Below are 26,942 nucleotides of genomic sequence, written 5' to 3'. Positions count from 1 at the left end.
TTTGAAGTGGGTTGTGGTGCTGAAGGAAGTTCTGGAGTGGATGGTTGGGGTGTAAACTGGGATGTAGTTAATATTTAGTTCAAAAAATATCTACAAAATATAATAATATACTGTATTTATTGTAATAGTGTAACTGTGTTGTATGTAATAATGTAATAACTATAGAATGTGAGTGAATAACTAACAACAGTTATTATTATTATTATTATTATTATTATGTTAGTAATTTTGTGATGTACTATATTATTATATTTTTATTTTATTATATAATTATTAATAGTATTATATATTATATTGTTATTATCATGCTTATATGTTATTATTATAAAACTGTAATAATAATAATAAATATTAACAGTTTTGTGATATATTATTATATTACTATATTTTTATTATATCATTATTATTAGTGTTATTTATTATTATTATTATTATTATTATTATTATGCTTATATGTTATTATTATTAAACTGTAATAATGATAATAATAATAATAATAATAAATATTAAGAGTTTTGTGATGTACTGTATGTGGCAGTGCGTCCCGTGTAGGTGGAGGGATTTTGTTGACATGGCAACCCTGCCGCCGCCCCGGATCCGGTTTGCCCTCATTACTGCACCGGAGGGGGAAGACACGGAGACGGAGAGACGACTCAGCGCTCTCTTTCTCTTACACACACACACACACACACACACAGAGCGATCGGACGCGCGCAGGGCCCTCGGACCCGGGATTCAGTCCGGTTTGTTTCCGCTCGTCAGAGTGACTTGGTAACTTTAACTGGAACTTCAGCGGATCCTCGGTTCCGGTGTCGGAGGGAAACTCGGTGCGTGTGCGCGAGGACGCGCGGGGACGGGAAACTTTCTGCGCGCGCGCTCGGTGTGTTTGAGCCGCATCTCTCCTCCGCTCTCACCTTCACACTCTGACTTACTGCGAAGGTAAACACACATCCGAGAACAGTGTGTGTATGTGTGTATGTATGTGTGTGTGTGTGTGGTCGGCGATGGCGCAGGACCGTTAACACACTGACTGTGGCGGAAATTTTAAAAAGACCAAACTCAAAAACAAACACAAACACACACTCCAGGAGTCTAGTCGGTGTGTGTGTGTTAAAGCGCGTGACTGAGTGTGTGTGATTGAGTGTGTGAGTGTGTGTGAGCTGGACTGTTATGGAGGCTCGGTTCGGTTTAACCGGAGTGTTTGATTACCCGTTCCGCATGGTGCGCCCTCATGGCGCGCGGGACACCGGAGCTGCGGGAGACGTGCCGCTGGCGGAGGTGTGGGACGGGGAGTGGAGAGACGCGCACGGGGTCAGCGGCACCGGAGGAGGAGGAGGAGGGGGGACAGCGCGCTCCGCTAGAGGGAGAGAGACCGGGGGTTACCCGGAGGCGCGCACCCTGAGCGAGCTGCTGTGCCAGGACACCGGGTACACCGCACCGAGAGCGCGCGCCAGCGGGGGCGACACGAGCGCCGTCCCGAGCTCTCGCTGCTGCAACGGTAACACCAGCACCACCGGCAGCACGAGCATCTCGGAGACGGCGCGCGAGCTGTGCAAGGCCGTGTCCGTGTCCCTGGGACTCGCCCTGGACCCGCACGCGCAGCACGACGCCTCGCAGCGGAGCGCGGAGCTTTACGAAGCGCGGAGGAGAAAAGAGGAGGAAGAGGAGGAGGAGGAGGAAGAGGAGCGAGTGCACGCGCAAAGCACCGACACGAGCAGAAGGAGCGGAGGTGTCGGAGGAGGAGGTGTTGGAGGTGTTGGAGGAGGTGCTGGAGACGCCGCTGCAGCGGGACGTGAGAACACCAAACTGCTGGAGATGTTTAAAAGCGGCGGTGAGCAGCAGCAGGAGGACGTGATGAGGATGATGATGATGCAGATGCAGGACGACACTCACGCACATCACCAGGTGGAGAGCGGAGACTTCGGACAGGGACTGATGGGGGTCAAGTGCGCGAGCGCGGCGGTGGGTTCGTCCTCTGCGTCCTGCCAGTTCCAACAACAACAACAACAACAACCACATGACCCGCACATGAGCTTCGAGCTCGCGCACGACCGGTACGGTGATGACTACCGGTACTACTGGCCGCCGCGCTACGGCGGCGTGAGTGTGAAGTCCGAGGCCGCGCCGCCGCCGCCGGTCACGCGCTACGGACACGCGCAGTACGGCAGCCCCGCGTGCACCTCCGTCTCCGCCGGCCCGGGACTGGACGCTCCGCTCATCTGCAGCCCGTACGAGTACGACTACAGCGCGCGCAGCGGACCGGCACCGGCTCTCAGCGCCGCGCACGAGCCCTGGTACCACCAGCCCGGCACCGTGCTGCAGCGCGTGCCCTACCCGAGCGCCACGTGCATGAAGAACGAGGTCGGAGAGTGGCTGGATGTGAGCAGCATGCAGGACGGCAGGTGAGACTCACACACACACACACACACACACACACACTGGCATGTGCTCATACATACTTAAAGCTGATTCCGCTCATTTTTCTGAGAGCTGTGTGTGTGTGTGTGTGTGCGCGCGTGCTGACACTCAGAGTAATTCCTGGAAAGTAAAAGAGAAATGAATAAAAATATATATTATAACAGAGTGTTCAATACTTGATGAAAATGTAAGAACATTAGAGATGATGAACACAATAACGCTGCTAATGATATACAAGTAAATTTATTGTTTTAAATACATTTATATATAAAACGTGTGTGTTGGGGCAGTAATTCCTGGAAAGTTTAACTGAAATGAATAGAAACAGAATATAATAAATTTTAAAACAATACCTTTGAAAATACACTCATGATGTTTAGTGTTATTAATAAAGTGTAAGTTAAATAAAATAAAATAATAAAAAATATAATAATAATATATAATACTGTATATATATATATATATAAATGAAAGAATAAATGTATTGTTTTATATTAAAATAATAAAAGTGTGTGTGTGTGAGAGAGAGGGAGGAATGATCCGACACTTCACCAAAATGTGTCGCAATTTCCATGCAACACTGAGCACCTACAGTATATATTTACACATATAGCCACTGAGCCGTGCGACGTTAAGAATAAAAATACATACGAGCTGTAAACTGTCCCAAACGCTGTCACCATTTACATTTACATTTTGGCATTTAGCAGACGCTCTTATCCAGAGCGACTTACATTTTTTATCTCATTACACATCTGAGCAGATGAGGGTTAAGGGCCTTGCTCAAGGGCCCACCAGTGGCAACTTGGTGGTTGTGGGGTTTGAACCTGGGATCTTCCGAACCGTAGTCCAATGCCTTAACCACTGAGCTACACAGGGGGCGTGGCCTAACAAAGCCTCCTTATCGTTTTTATTAATTGATCATAATTTAATAATCATTAAGACATATTCCTCACTCATTCCTACACAGCTGTGATGCAGCTCTGAGTCCTGCAGCCTGAAGAGAAAGCGTTGATTAGTTCTCTATAACAGCAGCTCCGGCAGTGACATGGGTTTATATTAATACACTCGCTCTGATCTGATGTGGTATCGTTTCCATAGCAACAACTCATTCAATGTTTAATAAGTAAAAAGTTGTAATAGTTGGCACTTCGTCGTGGTGTAGGAGAAATAAAACACACACACACACCTACACACGAAGCGGAAAAAAACAACAACTCCTATAAAGTGAGTCAAATGTAAAGAATGAAATTTGAGCGACTCTGTAGAAAATAGTGTGTTAATGCTGGTGCTAACACACTCTTAGTAAACTTTAAAACAGAGGTAAAACAGTCTCCTCATAGTTAATGTTCGACTTCACGTCCTGTGTGTTTTAATCTTTATAGCTAATTATTTATTTATTTGTTAAAAAATTAAATCAAATAAATACATTTAAAAATAGTAAAATAGTAAAAGTTTTCGTCTTTTTTTATTATTATTTTTGTTTTTCTTCACAATCAGATGCTACAGGAGCTCATGTCAGTTTTTGCAATAATTCTCTCTCGTATCTGAGCGATCTGAAATAAACACGTCATCGTCAAACGCCACTGTAAAGAAAATCACCAAAGAACATTAAGTGAAAAAAAAAACATAAATAAAAACTAAAAGCGCAAATCATCCTCGATCATTCAGGAAGAATCGCTGCCTAATTATCATCATCATTAACATTAATTTACTTAAAACAAATAAATTAGTAAAAGTGTTTCAGGACATTGTGTACAGAGATCCGCCATGTCCCGCTTCACTCCTGATAACGCTGTGGTTCCCTTCTGTTCCCCAAAGTCTAATCGTTTATTTCGCCTTTCATGCTTTCCATCATTAATTGAGGTAATTAACTAATTAATGTACAATTTAAAAAAGCACAAGGTAATAAAAATACAACAAGAACAAGACAACACCCTTTGGGTAGGAGGCCATGACAGGACGTGCGCGGAGGAGGAAACGTCTCTAAACAGCCAGGGTGCAGAACTAAAGGAACAGAACGTGGCGGGTTCGCGCGTCTCGCGATTCGACCTGGAGCCTGTTCAGTTCGTTTTATTTATCGCTGTTTTTCCATCTACAGCTTAAAGACGTTTCGGTGGTGAAACATTTATTCAGCGCTACTTCAGCTTTACCTCGTTGTGCTTCCTCTCTAATTAGTGTTAATCTGGAGTTCTGTGGCCTTAAAACTCCTCAACCCAGTGGAGCTGAGGAGAGAGAAAGGCAAAAGGCGATTCAGTGAAGGATAAGTCTCAGCTCCTCTTGGGCTAATTAAAACATTCTGCTTAAAAATAAAAAAAGAAGAAGTTTTATGGTTCTGCTGGGAGTCTGTAAGGTTTTCCCTGAAACACTCACAGAGACCGAGACGGAGACAGGGACGGAGACGGAGACGGAGAGAGTCTGACGGTTGTACACCTGATGTTTTTGCTCAGAGTGATGAATTAACAGTGTACGATCTCACCAGCGCCCTGCTTATGCTCATAACACTGAGAACACTTACCGGTTCCTCTGTCTGTAAGCAGAGGGTTTCAGGTTAATAGAACACACGGTCAGAAAGCAAAACATCTGATCTAGAACCCTTTCCCGTGTTTAGGGAGTCCGTCTGCAGTAAAGCTTCTGTCTGTGACCCGAAAACAGACTTTAGAGTTTATCTTCAGACAGAGCCTCTGTAGAACGTCTGTAATTCCAAGTAGAACCTGTTTAGGAAGCCGAGAACCCTTCACCACTTCAGAAACCTTCGAAGAACCCTTTTCTCAGAGAGAAGGAAGGGAACATTAGACAAAGACAGAAAACAAGGGGATTGTGTTGTGTGGGGAAAAAAAACAGCAGCATCACAAAAAACATAATAAATAAATATTTTACAATTTACAAAGTGCGAATGCTTAGAAAAAATATAACAAAAAATATATAAAATGGAATAAAACCGACCTGAGAGTGAAATCACGAGCATAAACAGATTTAGTTTCAGGATTTAATGGACAGTGTATTCTGCTCAAATAAAAATTTCTTCTCAAATTGTTTATTTAAAAAAAACAAAATTATATTTACATTTTTACCATTTTTTCCTTTTAAAATCTCATGAATATTTAGCACAGTCACTAGTTTGCAGTCTCAGTTATCAGCATTTTGGCTTAAAAAAAAAAGAGCACGATAAAATCCAGGCCAAGCGCCAAAGTTTCTAATTTATTGTCAAAAACTGCAGCCAGGATGGAATTAGGCCTTTAAATGAATCTTTTCTAATGAGGATCAATATTTTCCTGCTTTAACAACTCACAGCATTTAGCAGTGTTAGCATTTTTACGCTTTTTCAAAAAACGAAACCTGCAAAAAACGAGTCATAAAGGAACAATTAAGAGTCTGAATGAATCAAACGCGCGGCGCTCTTAAACATGCTCGGGACAAAGCGCGCTAATTAGCAGGTATGACTAATAGGAACACTAGTGTTTTGGGTTTATGAATCAACTACGTTTGTAAAATTAAATAACTAGCACATACACACACACACACAAGAAGGTGAAAAGACCAAATTCTATAAAGTGAGTCAAATGTAAAGAATTTGAATCAAATGTGAGCGACTCTGTAGAAAACGCGCGCACATGATGCTAGTGCTAACACACTCTTAGTAAACTTTAAAACAGATATAAAACAGATGACAGGTTGTTTCATCTGTCGCCTCGTAGTTAATGTTAAACTTCGTACCTCCGCTCAGTAGTGTTGCCATGGCGACAGTCTCGTCACACTTAATATCATTATCCTTAAAATTCTACGTAAACTCTATATTTTATACATATGCTTATTGTTTAACTGAAGGCAGGTTAGAAAATCGGGACTGGTGATTACCAACATTTGATTAAATAAGAGGGGGGGGCTTTCAAGATGGGAGGGGCCTGTGACACCCATTCAATTATTATTGGAGACTTTGAAACACCTGCGCAGATGTCAATCATGTTGTAAACAACAACAAGCTAGGGTTGAGGCCACGCCCACTTCTGGTTGTAATCTGAATGCAGCGGAAAAGAGTATCATTTTGTTCCAGCGTCATTAGCTAGCATTGTTAGCATCATCAGTTAAAGAATTTCACAACATTCCATAGGGATGAACGACAACAAATCACAGTCCTGCGGTTTCCCCTGCACAGGCTGAAGCCTCGTTCCCACCCACCCACACACACACACACACACACACATACACAAACACAAATATCCAAAGCGCTCAGGATTTGCATCAAAACCAGTTATTCCCAAAAGAACAACACGGCATGGGCGTGTCGTTACTGTAGTCTCACTAGAACACTACGCAGCACACACACTCGGGACCACAGGGTGAGTCCGAAACACGGACAGCGTACACAAAGTGAGTCGACAGCAGCATGTGAGAAACAAACAAAAACATAAAGGTTAACAACAGCTTGTGCTAATTAACGCTAAGAGGAACGCTCGTCTCCTCGCTAGATGGGTGGATTTAATTAGCGCTGGTAGCGTGTTGTCCTGGAATCGTTTCAAAGTGACGTTTCCCAACAGACGACTCAAAATCCAATGAGCAGTTCGGATCAAACAGCAAAAAAACAAACAAACAACTGGCAATTGGCACATCCTGTTTGAATTTTTAAAATTGGAAATGTACAAATAATGGTACGTGATAAAATGCAATAACGATAAATGAAAGAGAAAAAAAATGTGAATGAATTGTAATAATGAAAACTAGAACAAGATGCAAAGCCCGTGCTGGAAAAAATTAAATAGTGCGTGTGTGTGCATGCGTGTGTGTGTGTGTGTGTGTGTGTGTGTGTGTGTGTGTGTGTGTGTGAAGGCTTGCCAGCTTTGTGTCCCGTAGTTGGACTTTATTCATTCGAGTGTTGCCTTGACGGTGGTTTCTGTGGAATCCAATGCAGAGAAAAAAAGTGTGTGTGTGTGTGTGTGTGTGTGTGAGCGCTTACTGAGAAAGGGATCCTTAATAGTAAATTGATTTAATGTTTTAAAGAGTCTCTGAATCCCATCTGAAAGGGAAGGTGAGGTTCCACACAGAACTTTAAAGTGAGAGAAATAAAAGCCGAAGGAACGCTCCAGGGTGCTACGTGGAACTTTTTGGAAGGATGGCCTGGGGGAAAAAAACAAAAACGTGGGAGTAAAGATCAGTCAGTAAATTCGCAGAGTGTGTTTAGTCTTTTGTGAGGGCAAAAAAAAAGAAACACAGGTCCTTATAACGAGACAGCAGGGGTACGGACCTCAGAAAACTAAAGCCTTCTACTGCTCGTACTGTGGATCAAACAAACTAACAAATACGTCAATCATAAAGTAACAGGAGAGACACAATGCTTCATTTGATTAACGAGTCTGGTCCTCATAGAGTCATTAAATATAACAAATTAATAACACACCATTAGACAATAAAATGTAATTAAATTGAGTGATACAAAACAAACATCAAGTGATTCTATTAAATAATATACAGTAATTTATATACAAAAATAGTCCTTGTTTCATATAAAAATAAAACTTATTGTTAAAAAAAAATTAGGTTAAAAACTCCCTATAAATTGGTATCCAATATAAATCTGTTTGATATAAAACACACATGACCTTTAACCCTAGATAGGTTTGGATTTTTACCTGCATCATTTAGTTAGTTAGTTTACATTCAAGTTCCAGAATCCTAGAATAAATAAACTATTGTTTTAAAATTAAGTAGTTCTTTTTTATTAATAGTGACACTAAGAGATGTTAATATGAAACATAATTTAAAATAAAAATAGATTTCTAAATCCTGATTTCTTGTTAAAAGATCTTAAATAGAAAAATACTTATATTCTATATATTTAAATATTTAGATATATAAAAATGTTAATAATTCAGATAACCAAAAAAAAAATTTTCTATAAAAATCATATTTTATAAAATAATTCATTTAATTCATTTAATAATTCATTTAAGTAAAAAATATATATATTTTTTTGTTTTGTTAATAATTGCACACTCTGTTTAGTGAAACAATGTTGTGTTTGTTGCTGAGCTTTTCAGTAAGTCAATAAATATTGTAATAGAGGCGTTTCTCCAGATGAAAGTGTGACTAAACTTGATGAGCTTTAGCACTCGGATAAAAAAAAAAAAAAAGTCAAACTGAGGACATAGTGTACTGTGAGACCCAACGAGTGAAACATCAACCCTGGGTTACCAGTAAAACTCGACATAAAGGTGAGAAGCGTAAGGGAACAGTTCGTGTGCAGTTTTCCCAGAGTTTTCCGGGCAGAGCGAGCGCACGGATCCACGGCGGACGCTGCAGGACACTTAGCGGGATTTATCGGCGGCTTTACTCGCTCACCGAGACGCAACCTAAAACTCTTTCACCTTATCAGTCCACGTGATGGAGCTACTAGAGCCAGGAAATAAAAATAAACACTCTGCATGTGTGTGTGTGTGTGTGTGTGTTATCATTTATAACTCTGCTCATACCACAGTCGCTGCTGAGTCCTGTGCTCTGATTGCTGTTGATTAATTCTCCAGTGCAGCAGCCCTGACAGTAGTACAGGTTTATATTAACACGCTCGCTCTAATGGTTATGGTTTCCATGGCAACAGCACATTCACAGGGACGTGCATGCTGATGATCCGCTGATGTGTAACAGATTATAAAAATCCTCGACATAGTGAAGTTTTCTAAGTTAGTGCTTATGTAACACGAATGGAAGGAGTCTCCAGTGTCAGAGGGAACAGGGAGTTCACACTTCTTTCGAGTTTCTCAGTAACATGACAAGCTCAAAGTCTGTTCGGTTTATCAACCTCAAGAGAGAATAAAGAAAGACTGATGAGAGGGTGGTGGATATAGTAAACAGTGATTAACTGTGGGACAGTAGAGTAACTGTAAAACTGGTAAATACACTACACTGCCGAAAGCATCGCCTTCACATGCATATGAACTCAAGTAACATCACATTCTTAATCCATAGGGTTTAATATGATGTTGGCCCCGCCCCTTCGCAGCTGTAACAGCTTTCCACAAGGTTTAGGAGTGTGTTTATGGGACCGTTCTTCCAGAAGAGAATTTGTGAAATCAGACCCTGGTGTTGGACGAGAAGGCGTGGCTCGCGGTCTCCACTATAATTCATCCCAGAGGTGTTCTATCAGGTTGAGGTCAGGACTCTGTGCAGGACAGTTAAGTTCGTCCAGACCAAACTCGCTCATCCGTGTCTTTATGGACCTTGCTTTGTGCACTGGTGCGCAGTCATGTTGGAACTGGTGTGGGCTTGTTGTTCAGGAGTTGGGCTCGGCTGTGAAAGGAGCTCTTAATGCTTCAGCACTTCAAGACATTTTGGACAATTTCATGCTTACAACTTTGTGGACGAACTTGAATAATTTTGGCAATATAGTGTATATACAGTGGTGTTCTTTATTAAACAACAAAATAAAATAAAAAATTAAAGTTAAATATATTTTTAAAAAACCATAGTCTTTATACTGAGTCTATACTGAAATTGTGTTGGACTCTGTAAATATTAATGTAAAAAACAAACAAATCAGCTGTTTTTTTTGTCTTAAAAAGTACTTAAAAAGCAAACACTAAATAATAAGCAGCATATAATTAAATTATGAAATTCTCAATAACTTAATACCGTTATAGAGAATGTGTAAAATAGCACGTGTGAAACGTGGTAATGTTTTCACGTCAATGCTGGACTTTTATTTTGCATTGTCCCCCAGTCCCCCAGTCATCCCTTCTATGGTGTTAAAAAGTAGAACTATCTCAGGGCTGCTTTAATTCTAGTGATTTTGCGGTTTTTCTAAAACCACACTTGGATAAACGCGGCAGGTTTGCGTAAAAACACACACCACAGCACATACAAGCCTTCTCAAATGGGCAAACCCCGAGGCTCCACCCACTTATTTATTAGTATGTATTCAGAGGCTTTCTGTCAGAAGTGGATCGATGTTTTATTCCCCGTCAGGGACGAGGAAATCGTTCAAATACAGACGTTGCGAGCAAAAAGTGAAAAGTGTTGATGGCAGCTTTTTCACTTGACTGAGGTTTTACTGTAAAATCAATATGAGGATTTTCAACAGAACAGTAAACATCGCGATGATAAAAACAGGAACAAGTATATCTCGCGCTAAAGCCGAACCCGCGCTGAGGGATGATGTGTGAATCTGCACAGCTACAGACAGGAACGTTTTTCACCATCTCTGATTTCATTCAGTTATAATGCAACGCTGCCGTTCCCCGCTGTGGTGCAGCTCGTTAGATTAGCACTCAACGCTCTCACTCGAGATCTAAACCAATCAGAATCCAGCTGTTTATCAAACAATAAAAACATGATGCAATTTGATGTTTACCAATCACTTAAAATTTCAACCAATCAGGATTCTTGGCAAACAGATAAACTGTAAAATGACCACAATTCAGTTGTTTATCAAACACTTAAAATCTAGAGTCCAGCTGTTTACCAAACACTTAAAGACCAATTAGTATCCAGATGTTCAGCGAACAATTGAAATATAAACCAATTACAATCTAGCTTTAACAAACACTTAAAATCTAATTAAAACACAGTTGTTGACCAAGTATTTTAAATTGGATCCAATTATAATCCAGATGTTTACATCTAAAATCTCATTAGGGCCAAGGTCCTTACCAAATGGTATAAATCTTAACTGATCAGAATCCAGACACAACAATAAATACCTTAAATAATAATGCAACTAACCTGACACAATCACAATCCAGCTGTTTTACGAAAAACTAAAAATCTAGACCAATTAATATCCAGATGTTCACCAAACAATTGGTAAAAAAAAAAATGTAACCAGCTTTTTTACCACTGAAAATCTGATCCAGTCAGAACCAGCTGTTTACCAAACATCTAAAATCTCATTAGAGCCTAGCTCCTTACCAAATGGTATAAATCTAAACTGATCAGAATCCAGCTGTTTAACAAACACCTAAAATCTGATCAAATTAAAATCCAGCTGTTGACCAAACACTTAAAATCTCCGAATTAGAATTCATCTGTTGATATAATCTGGATGTTTAAAAAAAAACATAGGCAAATTCCTTTAACGTTATTAAGTTAAGACTACAAACAAAAACATTTCAAACACATTTTCACTTATGTTAAGTTTTAACGTAAAATGTCGGCATTCACGCTTCAATATGAAGGAGATGGGAACAGGACCTTCGGGGGGGACACATCTAGTTTTGTTGTAACAAAACCACACGTGCATGTTTACGACTTTTTGCCTTAGAAGATCGTAAAAAAGCGTTAGCACGGCACTCCCGAGCGGTTTATTACTTTTTAAAACTCTAATTCTAACTCATGAGTAAGGTTGTGATTAGTTAGTGATAAAAGTTAAGATGGTACACAGCGTGGGAGCAACGAGGCGGCACTGACGCTAACTAGCGGCTCGGACGCTCACACTTTGTTTGGGTTTAATGTGGCACCGATCATGTCTGAAGCGGAGTGGGGCGTTGGTGACCGACTCCTCGCTCGTCTGCTGGGTGGGTGAGCGCTTCGGTGAAATCGGAGTCGGATAACGAGGCGTCCTTGTAAAGAGACCGAGGCGGAATAGAAGAGCGAGGACTTCACTTCCTGTCAGCGAGCCAAAACCAGGAGTTACAACTGCCTATAAATTATTAGTGTAGCATGGGGGAGCTTACTGGGAGAACCCGAAACTCCACAGCACACCAATATACACCCATATATATATATATACACACACACACACACACACACACAAATGTTTTTTTCCATAAAACATTTATATATACAAGTGTTATTTATAAGTGTGTGAGTGGTTAATGCGGGGACGAAGTGAAAAGGGGCTTGTGTGTGTGTGTGTGTGTGTGTGTGTGTGAAAACCAGTCCACTTAGCTGGATCAGCAGAAGGATTCATAACAGATGGATGCTCCTTCAGGGAAGTACAAATTGAATTTACCACACCAATCGATAAATAATAAATTATCCCTATATGTGTGTGTGTGTGTGTGTGTGTGTGTGTGTGTGTGTGTGTGTACGTATGTGTGTGTGTGGCTGGGTGTGATTGAGAAAGGCATAGAGAGGAGATAGAATGACCCCTAACTACTCAGGTCGTGCACAAAACACACCTACATCACACACAGATAATCGTTACCATGACTACGTCATGAAGGCGTGTATTTTTGTACATTTAATGGGTATGAAGTGATTTTTAAGCTTAAGAACAAATATAATAAAACCCACATACTCTAATTATCATATAGCACTCAGCGAGCGAGTTACTTGAGGGGGCATTTGAGTCAATGTGGGAGTTTATTATTTGGATGGGGGGTTAGGGGCATTTTCTCAGATTTTCTCTCAAATTTACTCACGTCCAGTTGCCACCCGTCAATAAGACACTCCCCCATCTAGGCTACAACCACCAGGCAGGGAGGACCAAAGACTATCAGTGTGATACCATGTGATGCCAACCAACCGCATCTTTTCGAACTGCTCCCTCACGCACTGTTGGGGCGGCGTAACACACTCGGAGGACGGCGTTGTCCACTATCAGTCTTATCAGAACTACAGTTCTGAAGGTCCTAGGTTCAAACCCTAACTCTAGTCCACAACCACCAAGTTGCCTATTTTTGGCCCTTTCACCCAGATGAGGATGAGTTAAGCCTGGTTCCTCTCAAGGTTTCATCCTATTACCATCTCAGGGGAATAAATACCCTGACAAATACCGTAAAATTTCCTCAGCACCGTCGCCCTCAGCTCGTTCATCAGGGACGATCTGATCATTTTAATTCATACACATTCACATTCCATAGAAACTTAAATCATTCTTTTGATTGTGTAAAGCTGCTTTGGAACAATGACGATTGTTAAAAGTGATATAGAAATAAAAGTGAATTGCTCAGATCTATAATTAGATAAAAATGTAAGTCGCTCTGGATAAGGGCATCCGTCAAATGTCCTAATGTAAATGTATCCACTAGCAGCACTATCCGCTCCAGAGAATCACTGTAGAGCCGTGATTGACGTGAGAGCATCAGAGTGTCCTCCCATCCCTCCCTTCTCAGAGAGCTCGGCCAATCAGCTCTCTCCAGACCCCTGGCTGTGGGAGGCTACAGAATCGAAAACTAGCGATCTTCAGATGATATGGCGGGGTATTTTACCCCTGCGCCACTCAGGAGCCGTCAAAGTGGGCCTTTAGATAGTGCAGAATAACTGAACAATCAAAACCCTGAATTTCCTTGTATAATCCCCCGATACTAGTGCTTAGATACCATCAAGGTAGAAAGTTTTCTCCTTACTCCCGGCCTCCTGGGAACTCCTTTAATGACTTTTCCAAACGTCTTGGAGATGTCTTGGAGCGAGGTCAGGACTGTTGGGGGACGTGGCGATGACTGCCAGCCGAGTCCCTGTAATGTGCGAGTGGTGTTGATGAATGAGTGTGTGTACAGTTCACACAGACAGATTTTCAAGGATCAGGCGTTCCACTCGCTGGATGTTCACAGGAACGACGGCAGTGTGCTCTGAGATCGTCATTCACCATTCACATGGTTTACCGCGGCTAAGAGTCTCATCAGTGTGATGCGTTTGCAGTCTTCTGTAAACGTCATTCGCTTTTATACCTTAATTTACCAGAAATTTCATCACAAGTCCCAGTTTGACTTGAACAGCCTTCACATTTAGTTCATAATTTAGTAAGTTAGTTGGTCAGGTAGTTACTTAGGAGGTTAGTTTTGTCAGTTAACAGCCAGTTACTGACACAGTTAGTTGTTTGGTCAGTTAGTTGATTAGTTACAGTAGCTAGTTAGTTATTTTAGTTAATTAGTCAGTCACCCAGTTAGTCAGATAATCTGTCAGTTATTCATTTAGTCAGCCAGTTAGTCAGTTCATCAGTTAGTTACTCAGTTAGTTAGCTTGTCAGTTAAACAGTCTGTTACTTCCACAAGTAGTTTCTTAGTTGTTTTGTTAGTTAGTTAGTTTATTCTTTAGTTAGTCGGTCATTAGCTAGTTAGTTACTTAATTAGGCAGTGAGTTAGTTAATCAGTCTGTCACTTAGTCAGATAGTCAGTCAGTTAGTTAGTTAATTAATTAGTTAGTTGATTAATTAAGGATTTACGCGTCTCAATTACAGCAAAAACAAATATAAACAAATATTATAGAAAACGTTCCATGTACTGTACACACTTCATGTTTACAGCTTTAACAAAACATCCTGTCTCTCAGTGGGGTGTGGGGTGTGGGCTTAAAGGAATCTGATCAGGTGGAGAGCGATCGGTTCATTCAGTGCATCAGACACCATTACACCGATTCCTTTATGGTATAGAGAGAGAGAGAGAGAGAGAGAGAGAGACAGGGGGAGAGAGAGAGAGAGACAGGGGGAGAGAGAGAGACAGGAGGAGAGAGGGCGGAGGGGAAGAGAGTGAGAAAGACAGAGAGAGAGAGAGAGAGAGACAGGGGGATAGAGAGACAGAGAGAGAGACAGGGGGAGAGAGAGAGACAGGGGGAGAGAGAGACAGAGAGAGACAGGGGGAGAGAGAGACAGGAGGAGAGAGGGCGGAGGGGAAGAGAGTGAGAAAGACAGAGAGAGAGAGAGAGAGAGAGAGAGACAGGAGGAGAGAGAGACAGAGAGAGAGACAGAGAGACAGAGATAGAGAGAGAGACAGGAGGAGAGAGAGAGAGAGAGAGAGAGAGAGGAGGAGAGAGAGACAGGGGGAGAGAGAGAGACAGGAGGATAGAGAGACAGGAGGAGAGAGAGAGACAGGGGGAGAGAGAGAGAGAGAGAGAGAGAGACAGAGAGAGAGAGAGAGACAGGGGGGGAGAGAGAGAGAGAGAGGCGGAGAGAGAGAGACAGGGGGAGAGAGAGAGAGAGACAGGGGGAGAGAGAGAGACAGGAGGAGAGAGGGCGGAGGAGAAGAGAGTGAGAAAGACAGAGAGAGAGAGAGAGAGACAGGGGGATAGAGAGACAGAGGGAGAGACAGGGGGAGAGAGAGAGACAGGGGGAGAGAGAGACAGAGAGAGAGACAGGGGGAGAGAGAGACAGGAGGAGAGAGGGCGGAGGGGAAGAGAGTGAGAAAGACAGAGAGAGAGAGAGAGAGAGAGAGAGAGACAGGAAGAGAGAGAGAGAGAGAGAGAGAGAGAGAGAGACAGGAGGAGAGAGAGAGAGAGAGAGATACAGGGGAGAGAGAGACAGAGAGAGAGACAGGGCGAGAGAGAGAGGAAGAGAGACAGGGGGAGAGAGAAAGACAGGGGAGAGAGAGAGAGAGAGAGAGAGAGAGACAGGGGGAGAGAGAGAGACAGGGGGAGAGAGAGAGAGAGAGAGACAGGAGGAGAGAGAGAGACAGGGGAGAGAGAGAGAGAGAGAGAGACAGGAGGAGAGAGAGAGACAGGAGGAGAGAGAGAGACAGGGGGAGAGAGAGAGAGAGAGAGAGAGAAACAGGAGAAGAGAGACAGGTCCGTGTGCTGAGTTAAACTAAATTTTTAACAACTGCAGAGGATTTCAACAATTTAGAGAGAAATGCCAAAGAATTTTCCTCTAAACACTTATTTACACTTATAAAGAGGATCTGTTTCTCTCTCTTGTACACACACACACACACACACACACACAGTCTCTGTTAATTTAACTGCTTTATTTACTGTGTGTGTGTGTGTGTGTGTGCACATAGTCTTCAAAACTTTTGGATTTGGGTCAAAGAGAAATTTCAGACAGTGCTGTAAATCATCACATCGCTCGCAGTGTTTATTAGCAGCGTTAAACACACACTCCACTTCAGAACAAACCAAATAAACTTTAAATAAATATAAACAATAAACTCCTGAGTCACCTCCTAAAATAAAATAAAATAAATTTTAATCATCCTTAAAAAAAAAACCTTCAGGAATAATCATGTATTTATTGTTTCAAAGGATTCGTGTTCTGTGCAATGGGATGCTACGACGCTAGTCCGTTAGCTAGCATGACCGGTTGTCTGTTTGTGTATTAGCATAAAATAGCTAGCATAAAAACATGGTAAACATCTAAATAAAAAAATAAACAGAACATAAATAAACTAATTATCCTTAAGGATTAGAGTATAATTTTAAAAACTTAATAAAATGATTAAGCTAATGATAATAATGAAATAAAGCTTGTAAGAATTATGAGAGTGTTAGCAAAAATGTTATTAGCAGTGACTTTTTCTTTTTTTTTAATGGTAAACATTAGTGTTTCTGGTTTACTATCGTTAGTATTATAATTAAATGGTATTATTATCATTATAACATTTAAACATATATATGAACATGCTAATGGAAACAGTACCATTATGCTAATAAATTAGCATGATTATAAGCATTTTTTTTCCTTACTCCATGAGATAAGGTTTATGCTTATACGTTAGCATGTTTGTTAGCGATGTAGCATGTTTATATATATTAGCAGAAAGCGCAACTTCTCCTCAGTGGTGGATTTAGCCATTTGGGGGCTCAAGGCGGACATGGATATGGGGCTCTGTGCATTCAGTGCTTATATTAAAAGTCTTACCTTTAACTTCCCTTCACTCGTCACCCCACAGCAATCTCATCCAGATGTCTTTAGAAGAAAAAAATAAAACATTTACAGGTTAATTAATGCATTAATTTAAAATATTTTCACAAACAATGATCTTTGTACAGTTAGAATGTAACTCATTGTCAGTTTATATATCTGATATCACTGATCAGTTACCTTCGTGTTTCAGCACCATCAGTCTCCAATGTTGTTCACTAAAGTGAGAAAACCCATGACGGGTCAATGGAGTGACACGAAAGATACCAAAAAATACTTATTAAAAAGATCAGCTCTTATCTTTAGATTTCTTGCCTTTCCTTCTCTTCTCTTTATTTTTTTCCCTGTTTTCGGATATGATTGACATAATATTAATATTGATAAATAATGTTAATTTAAAATATAATTTAAGTAATTAGCCTTATTATGTGCGAGGGAGGGGGGAAAAGTGTAGGTCAAAATACTAAAATCTGACCTTGCAAGCTTTGGCTTTAAAAAACTTTGAATCCATATGCACTGATTTTCTGACTTTGTGCTCGATGGAGAGAATAACAAGACAGCCTCTCTTGACATTGTTGACCTGAAGTGACTTGTGATTATGCCCAGGCATGAAAAAGGCTGTTACTTTTGCCAAAGCTCCTATTAATTGTCTGTTCTTTCTCCTCCCGTTTTTTCTGTTTTTCTGCGCCACTTGGGTAACTTAATTTCATGGCTGTAGATGTAAGTCTCCCGCTGTTCATTCAAACTGCAGTGAATAACTTTAACCACGTGGAATGTACTATAGTAGTGTGTCTTTTGGGGGCGGGGGTTAAAACACTTCAAAGCTACTCGTGTGACGCAATAACATTCTAATACTATTTTAGCAAGAGGATTTAAATAATTTATTTATTGGGGGGATTTTTAACCACGTAATGCCACCATTGGGTGCACTATTGGGGATGGCGTAACACACTCGGAGGACAGCGCTATCCGCTCCTTCTGCTTGCGTGAGCTCACAGACGCCCCTGATTGGCTGTAGAGCCGGGATTAATGTGGGAGCACTAAGTACCTCTCATCCCTCCCCTCTGAGAGAGCTCGGCCAATCAGCGCTCTCTAGACCTCCAGCTGCGAGAGTTTACAGCATCACCTGGGAATCGAACCAGCGATCTCCGGATGATAGGGCGAGCACTTTACCACTGCGCCACTCGGAGGCCCAGATTTAAATAATTTTAAACATTAGATGTAAGTGCTTCCTAAAAAGACGTAGTTAAGCATAAGTCATGGGGTCCTGGTGGTTCGGGGCTCTGGGCGCTCGCCCACTTTTGCATCCTGAACTCGCTACTTAACCATTGAGAAGAAAGTGAAGTTGGTTAGCTTGTGCGGTGATTAGCATTAGCATTAGCAGCAAACATATGGCCAAAGGTATCCTGAGTCGATCAGAATGAATAATTTATTATCTAAAAGACCAATAATCTTTTTTAAAGTGCTTCTCCTGAATCATTCAGTATGGACATTAACACACACACAGTGTTTGGCGTGTAGGACTGCTTTAAGAACTGATCTTCAGAAATGCAGCTTCGACCCAAACCTGCAGAGATCTCCTTCAAGACCTGCAGGCAGCTTTACAGAGCAACCAATATGAGTGATACGTTCTCCTGCTATGTTCTCCTGCTGTGTTCTTCTGCTATGTTCTCCCACCTTGTTCTCCTGTTTTGTTCTCCTGCTGTGTTCTCCCGCTGTGCTACATTCTGCTGACGTTCTTCATGTCTGTTTTCCTGCTCTGATCTCCTCACACGTTTTCCTGCTTCATTCTCCTGCTGTGTTCTCCCTTTTTTTACTCTTGCTGTGTTCTCTTACTGTGTTCTCCTGCTATGATTCTGTGCTACATTCTTCTGATGTTCTTCAGCTCTGTTTTCCTGCTCTGATCTCCTCACATGTTCTCCTGCTTCATTCTTTTGCTCTGTTCTCGTCATATGTTCTCCTGCTGTGTTCTCCCTGTGTGTTCTATGCTTCTGTGCTACATTCTTCTGATGTTCTTCAGCTCTGTTCTCCTGATATGTTCTTTTGTTCCATTTTTCTTCACTGTTCTTCTGCTCCATTCTTCAGCTCCATTCTCCCGATGTTCTCCTGCGTTCAGTCGTGAGCTGTGTCAGGGTTTGTTAATTACAGTCTTGCATCCAGCAGGAAGTGAAAGAATTTCAGTTAAATGTAAACACACTAATCTGACCAATGAGAGAATGAGTGAGGAACAGACAGAATATTAATGGAGAAAAAGAGAAAACTCTGAACCCCTGATGGTGAGAGTCTAATGGAGAGGGTTAGCGCTGATGTCGCTTTAATAAAAAGTTGTTTTTCAGCATTAAAATGAAATGAAAATGTCATGAGCACTCGCTCCCGGCCCCGCAGGTCAGAGTCGAGGCATTAGCCGAAAAAATCAAAAGCGCACATTAAACCGCCAGTTGTTTATCAGACCGCAAGGGACAAGTCGCAGATAAATAAATAAATAAATAAATAAATAAATAACAATAATATTTTAGAGGCTTTTAAACAGAGTGGCTGAGAGGGTGAAAGCAAAAAAGTCAAATCACTTAAACTGAGTTTAAATAAAGTTTAATTGTATTCGCCAAACACACACACACACACACACGCACACACACACACACACACGTTCGTTCCAAATAATAATAATAATAATAATAATGATAATTTTACCCAATCTAGGTTTTTATAAGAATTTAAATAATTACTAAACTTTTCATGTTCATGCTCTTGACTCCGCCCCTAAACACGCCTGAACCTTAACCTTACTCAACTGCACAGGTTTAACAAAGTGTGTGTGTCTGTGTGTGTGTGTGTGTGTGTGTGTGTGTGTGTGTGCAGGTTATGCAAGGTTCTGTGAATGTCACTGTAGTTACCGGACAGATTCAAAGCTGACACACACACACACACACACTTTATCGTACATAGTTTTTTTTTATACCTTTCAGGCCAACTTATGATTACATGTTCTTGGGGTGTGTGTGTGTGTGTGTGTACAGTAAATGCTTAAGTTTCCAATTTTATTAATTTATTTACTACCTGAATGGAGAATGGAATATGATACTGCAGGGCCATTTCAAAGTATCTCACACACACACACACACACACACACACACACATATGCAAACACACATATTATTTAAGTAAGGTGAATGAGGTTATAAAGGAACAGGTTGTTCTCACAGCCGACATTAAAGATGACACACACACACTCTTTTTATTTTGGGTGATAACCTTTTGCAGCTGTCATCACCCCGGCCAGGAAATCCAGTAGCGTTTACTAACGAGTGTTATATGTAAAACACATGGTGATGACGTCATTACTGGGCGACAAAAAAAAAAAAACAGTCACCACAATGTACACATGACATCATGATGACATCATAATCGTGCAAAACATTGTGGAGCTGTAGTGTGTGTGTGTGTGTGTGTGTGTGTGTGTGTGTTTAAAAAAAGCCATAGTGTGTGTGTGTGTGTGTGTGTGTGTGTGTGTGTGTGTGTGTGTGTGTGTGCGTGCACTCCACTCTTTACGTGCACGTGTTAGAGAGATTTAATGCCGGGAGAGTCGGAGCGTCTCATTCACCGTCTGCTCGAGCATCAGTCCAGAGGCAGGCAGGGTTTCTCCACAGGCCAGGTGAGGACGAGGGACGAATTATAAAGACAGCTTCTATTTATAGCATTGGAACAAGTGAAGCGGAGACACACACACACACACACACACACTGTACACAAACATGTGGTGGTGTTACCTAACCAAGGAGCTTTATCTGCAAATCACATTGTTGTGTGTACAGGCGGGATGTGTTTTATTTATCTAGAGTTATTTGTGAAATTTGAGACACAACCACAAAAAAACATTATTATTATTATTATTATTATTTTCTCTGTTTAAACACAGAGTAAAACATATATAATGTTCATGTGCACTATATAGGCGACACGGTGGTGTAGTGGTTAGCCCTGTCGCCTTACACCTCCAGGGTTCGGGTTCGATTCCTGTCTCTGTGTGCATGGAGTTCCCATGTTCTCCCCGTGCTTGGTGGGTTTCCTCCAAGTTCTCTGGTTTCCTCCCACAGTCCAAAGACATTTAGATTAGGCTAGTAGATTAGGCTAATTGGCGTTCCCAAATTGCCCATTGTGTGTGTGTGTGTGATGGATTGGCACCCTGTCCAGTGTGTACCCCGCCTCGTGCCCCAAGTCCCCTGGGAGAACTCCTGGTCCCCGCGACCCTGAACACAGGATAAAGCGGTATAGAGGATGAGTGAGTGAGTGCACTATATACAGGGCGTGTGAGTTTGAGCACACCCAAATGGGCGTGTCCCAAATCTCAATGTGCACAATTTAATGAAAATTGGATGGCATTTGGGACACGCCCATATTAGTGTTCATGTTCTCCACATAGTGAACAGCATTTGTATTTTGGGACACGCCCACATTAGTGATCATGTGCATTATGTAGTGAACAGTGGGTATTTGTGGGGTATTTGTGAGGTATTTGTGAGGGTATTTGTGAGGGTATTTGTGGGGTATTTGTGGGTGTATTTGTGAGGTATTTGTGAGGGTATTTGTGGGGTATTTGTGAGGGTATTTGTAAGGGGAATTGTGAGGTATTTGTGAGGGTATTTGTGGGGTATTTGTGGGGTATTTGTGGGGTATTTGTGGGTGTATTTGTGAGGTATTTGTGAGGGTATTTGTGGGTGTATTTGTGAGGGTATTTGTGGGGTATTTGTGGGTGTATTTGTGAGGTATTTGTGGGGTATTTGTGGGGGTATTTGTGAGGGTATTTGTGGGGGTATTTGTGAGGGGATTTGTAAGGGGATTTGTGGGGGATGTGTGGTGTATTTGTGAGGGAATCCCAACTGCTCTGCGGTGTTTCACTTCTTCCAGCCGATCGACTTCTGCCTCCCTCGGCTCATTAGCCCAGTGTTTTTAAAACAAACTTAATGCAAAACACACGAACAGTGGATGTTTTAGACGTCTGTTTTAAATTAAGCTTTTTTGTAACTAATTGGTGTGTGTGTGTGTGTGTGTGTATGTGGTTTTTTAGTACATAATGCTGCAAAGACGTTTTCCATGACATTTTCTCGTATAAACTGTTTGTAAAGAAAACAAACCGAATGTTGTAATCACCACGTGTTAGGGAGTCTGTTTGTTTTGCTTACTCAGAACTGAATCAAATTACACAATGCTACACACACACACACACACACACACACACACACTGCTGCGATGATGCATTTCCATGCGTATGGCCTATAAATACAGAGTCTGTACCTCTGCGGAGTTTAAAGGCTAAAGAAGCCGAACAGAAATAATTAAACGAATCAAGCAGTGATGATTTATTAGGAGACGTGTCTATACGCCGAGGTCTTAACCCGATGTTTCCTGTGATTAAGTCTAAAGCGCTCAGACGAAACACGGCACTGATTAAACGTTCATTTCTGATACGCTAAGCAAAAACACCAGCGTGACCCATAAAACCGTCGGCTAGTGAATGTAACACGTCACGTTAGCTGTGGTTAGTGGCACCGCGGTAGAGACGGTGGGTGGAGTCTATTTATACTGTTAGTTTGTTAGGCTCCACCCCTTTTCAGAAAGATGATTGAGACTTCATTAGTGTTATTGTGTACTTCACAACTGCGATGGAAAAGTCATATTGATTGTTTTATTTTAACTTGTAGGAAATATTTATCTAATTCCTTAAGTTTATTTATATTTTATTATTTTATTTACATTAATAAATAAACAATATGTACTTGTCCACAAAACTAAGTGCCTTCTTTATAAAGTTCTGGGACGCTTCGATTTATTCCGCATTTGTTTGTATTTTTCCAGATAAACACGACTTTCTCAAAGGTTCCTCAGTGGTTCTTTGCCTGTGTAACGGATTTAGATCTGTAAAGGAGAACATTTTCGTGAAACAGAAGCCCTCTGAGAGCCTCCAGGCCACTGAGGGTTTACTAAAGTGGTTAGGGAGTGCCAGAGGTGTCGTGTTCTAACCATGATCTAGATAAAGTTTTAGGTCTACCTGGTAATGATTGTAGTCAGAGGACGTCTTTGACAGAACGTTCTCATTGACTAGACCGAACAAAGCTCATGTTGTCGAACTGCTAATTAGAAATGATGCAGTGTGAGTGTTTAACTTCAAACGTTCTTAGAACTTTTAGAGAACATCAGAGGATTGAGGAACCTTTTTAATGATAAATCAAAGAGTTCCTGGTGGAAGCGTTTGGCAGGTCATGACCGTGCAGGGTTTGGTGTGATGGTCGAGAAACTTCATCACTTTTTCTCTTCACTGTAAACATGTGAGACCTGAGTCCATCTCTGAGGAACCTCTAGATCTGAGAAGAACGTAAACAGGGAGAGAAAAAGGTGAGGAGATGGAGAGAATCTGAGCCATTGGAGAAACACCAGAGAAAGAGATAGAGACAGAGAGAGAGAGAGAGAGACAGAGAGAGAGAGAATGGAAAGTAAAAGTGTTGCTCATCTCGTCAGGACAGATAAACCACTCATGGGTCACTTTCCAGCTGGAAAAACGAGTCTGGTGAATTCCAGGAAAGACAAAGAGCTCGATAAGGAGAACATCATCCAAAGTTCTAGAACCAGAACAACACAAAAAAAATCACTATTTTCTGTGCAGATTCTGAAAACATAAACCAACAGTTGTGTTTTTAATGACCAAAAAATTTGAGGAATTTAATTCTATACCAAAATTAATAAATTTTTCCTTATAGCATCATAGTAACAATAATAATAATGAGGTGACCCATGAAATCATAGAGATGTTTACTTAAAGATAAATAAATAAATAAATCTAAAAATAAAAGCAGTTTCTGACATCTTAATTTATTTATTTGTTCCCGCCTTGGCCTGTTTATGGCCCGTCATCCCGTCTGATACGCGGTTTAATGTTCCGGTTTGAGCGACGTCGATATCTGGTAAACCACAAGCCTCACACGGTGTTCCGGGCGGACGAGGAGTTGAGGAGGAGTAGGTAGCGCGGGAGGTGCGCGCGGCCCGTGAACTCACCCCCAGGAGCGTTTCCACAGGACCTGTCCTCTCCTTCAACCTCCAGTCAGTTGTTAAGAAAAAAACATTCTCGTATTCTACAATTTCCATATAAGGACATCGCTAACGTGAACCTGATCGGCTTTGAGTCGTTTTTCAAATGCAAGCTTGATCTTTTATGTTGTTTTGTGGGCGTGGCTACAGGCCAATTATTTAACAGCTAAATATCAATGTTTATTATAGACAGAGACAGACGCAGGCACCCGGGCGTGTTTGGGAAAACAAATAAGTAACAACTGAATTAGAAGCGCAATTAGACGGTGTGACCTCATTCACGTTCGGCGGTAAAATGTAACGTCAGTGAGGCGAGAGCGGTGCGGAGAGATTAAACACCGAGCTCCGGCGTCTGGAGAAACGCAGCATCTCGAACCGTCTGGAGGAATCGTCTGGAGGAAACGTCTGGAGGAAACGTCTGGAGGAATCGTCTGGAGGAATCGTCTGGAGGAAACGTCTGGAGGAAACGTCTGGAGGAAACGTCTGGAGGAAACGTCTGGAGAAATCGTCTGGAGGAAACGTCTGGAGGAAACGTCTGGAGGAATCGTCTGGACACAAACGATTAATAACTAACATTAGAAAGACGCAAACCAAGAAATGGATCAACATTAGACTATTAATTTGTCTCGCCCTCTCCGTCCCGCTCTGTTTCTGTCTCTGTTCCTGTCTCACTCTCTGTGTCTCACTGTCCCCAACTCAGTCTCTCTTTCTGTCTCGCTCTCTTTGTCTCTGTCTCTCTGCCTCGCTCTCTCTGTCTTGCTCTTTATAAAAAAAAGTTTACACCTGCAGCTTTTTAACACACACACACACACACACACACACACACACACACACACACACAAATCCTGAAACATTTTCAGCTGGTTTGTTTAATTGCTTATTTGTTTTGTAGATTCAATTCAGGAATATTGCTCAGGCTCGCACTAGCGAATAGCACTGGCCATGTGTGTGTGTGTGTGTGTGTGTGTGTGTGTGTGTAAACCATCTGCAGACATAACTACAGCCCAGTGATGGTCATTGTGAGAGCTCAAGGTTTCTGGCCACACAAGGTCAAAGAGATGCATAGAAATAAACATAACACACATTATCATGCGCGCACACACACACACACACACACACACACACATTTACAACGTAATCCACAAACATGGAGTACACTTAACTCTCCTGTCTAATTAAAGCCTTTATTAGGTAATAAATTAGATTTTTATGAGAAATACATTTCCGTGATGATTAAGGAAGGAGTCTCCAGTGTCGTTGCTTTGTAAGAGTCACACACACACACACACACACACACACGTGGTCACCCAGACTAGATGAGCCAGAGAGATCAGTTTATTTGTGAAAAACCAGAAGAGAGATCTTTTTGTTAAACGGTCACACTCCCTGTGATGATGTCACTGAGGTGTAAAAATCTGATTGTTCTGTTTATCTCATTTGGTCAAAAAACAATTCCTAAGAATCATAAAAAACCTTAAAGATACCTGTAGAAGTCGGGTTTGATAATCTTTCCACCTCAGAGCCGCACAGCCATGTGCCAGTGTGGGGGTTAAACCAGGCGTTATGGAGGATGGGTTGGTCCACAGTAACGATAAAATCACTTCCTGCACTTTGAAGTTTATTTGAATGTTTTTGTGTACGCAGACTGTGAAAGTGTTCCTCCTCACTCCGACACGTGTGTGTGTGTGTGTGTGTGTGTGTGTGTGTGTCAGGTTGGAGGGTGCCAGGGAGGTGTTCCCCATGGAGTTTTTCTTCCCTCCGCAGCGCACCTGTCTGATCTGCTCTGACGAAGCGTCCGGGTGCCATTACGGAGCGCTGACCTGCGGCAGCTGCAAAGTGTTTTTCAAAAGAGCAGCGGAAGGTAGAAACACACGCACAAACACACACAAAAACACACATACACACCCCCTCCCAACCACAATCACAACTACACATGGCCACACACACACACACATTGTACGCTAGAGTAGGGATGGTGTATCTGCAGTTCTCCATTCGAGCCCGAGCAGAAGCGCACCTGATTCCTCTCGTTTAATCGGTTGCTTCCAGTCCTCAGATGGATGATGAGGATCAGGTGCAATTCAACGTTTACTAAAATGAAAACCCAGAGCCTCAGCAGAGCTCAGCAAATAAGAGCCAAGCCCTCTTCAGTCAAGGACTCTGACAGTAACTGCCCCTTCTGGTGAAGGAAAAAGACAAACAGAGTAAGATGTTTACAGGAGAGCAGTTATAAAATCATTTCCCCTTTATAATTCGAACCTTTACCTCAACCTCAGGAACTTCAGCTTGAGTTTAGGAAACTTAACATTTAATATTGCAACCTTTCCATCACAAGCCTTAGCCTTAACTTTGTAACCCTGATCTGAAATATTAAAAAACTCTGTAATTTTAATAGTATTCTGAGTAGCATTAACCTCAACTTTACTGACCTCAACCTCACTTGAGTCACCCCAAGTAACCTTCCTGTCAACTACATTATCACTAACCTCACCATGTGTAACCTTTACCTCAACCAGATAATTACTAACCTCAACCTAAGTAACCTTTATCTCAACCTCATAACCATTAACCTCAACCTCATAACCATTAACCTCAACCTAAATAACCTTCACCTCAACCTGATAATTACTAACCTCAACCTAAGTAACCTTTACCTCAACCACATAATCACTAACCTCAATATGAATAACCTTTACCTCAACCAGATAATTACTAACCTCAACCTAAGTAACCTTTATCTCAACCTCATAACCATTAACCTCAACCTCATAACCATTAACCTCAACCTAAATAACCTTTATCTCAACCTGATAATTATTAACCTCAACCCAAATAACCTTTACTTCAACCTCATAATCACTAACTGCACCATATATAACCTTTACCTTAACCTCATAACCATTAACCTCAATTTGAATAACCTTTACCTCAACCAGATAAT

At 41.5% G+C, this 26,942-nt stretch overlaps 1 protein-coding gene across 1 annotated transcript in view; it reads left to right on the top strand.

The window, feature by feature from the left end:
• Positions 1-678: 678 nt before the first annotated feature.
• ar (androgen receptor) overlaps positions 679-26,942 on the top strand; it is a 112,252-nt gene continuing 85,988 nt past the window's right edge. The window contains exons 1-2 of the mRNA XM_053484933.1: positions 679-2,402; positions 25,714-25,862. Of these exons, the coding sequence (XP_053340908.1) occupies positions 1,171-2,402; positions 25,714-25,862 (1,381 nt within the window). The 5' untranslated portion in view covers positions 679-1,170. The remainder of the gene's footprint in view (positions 2,403-25,713; positions 25,863-26,942) is intronic.

This window comes from Clarias gariepinus, chromosome 24 (genome assembly GCF_024256425.1).
Source record: "Clarias gariepinus isolate MV-2021 ecotype Netherlands chromosome 24, CGAR_prim_01v2, whole genome shotgun sequence".
In the NCBI taxonomy this organism is placed as follows: domain Eukaryota; kingdom Metazoa; phylum Chordata; class Actinopteri; order Siluriformes; family Clariidae; genus Clarias; species Clarias gariepinus.
The sequence above is the reverse complement of the archived record's forward strand: the minus strand, read 5'-3'. Positions and strand labels throughout refer to the sequence as shown.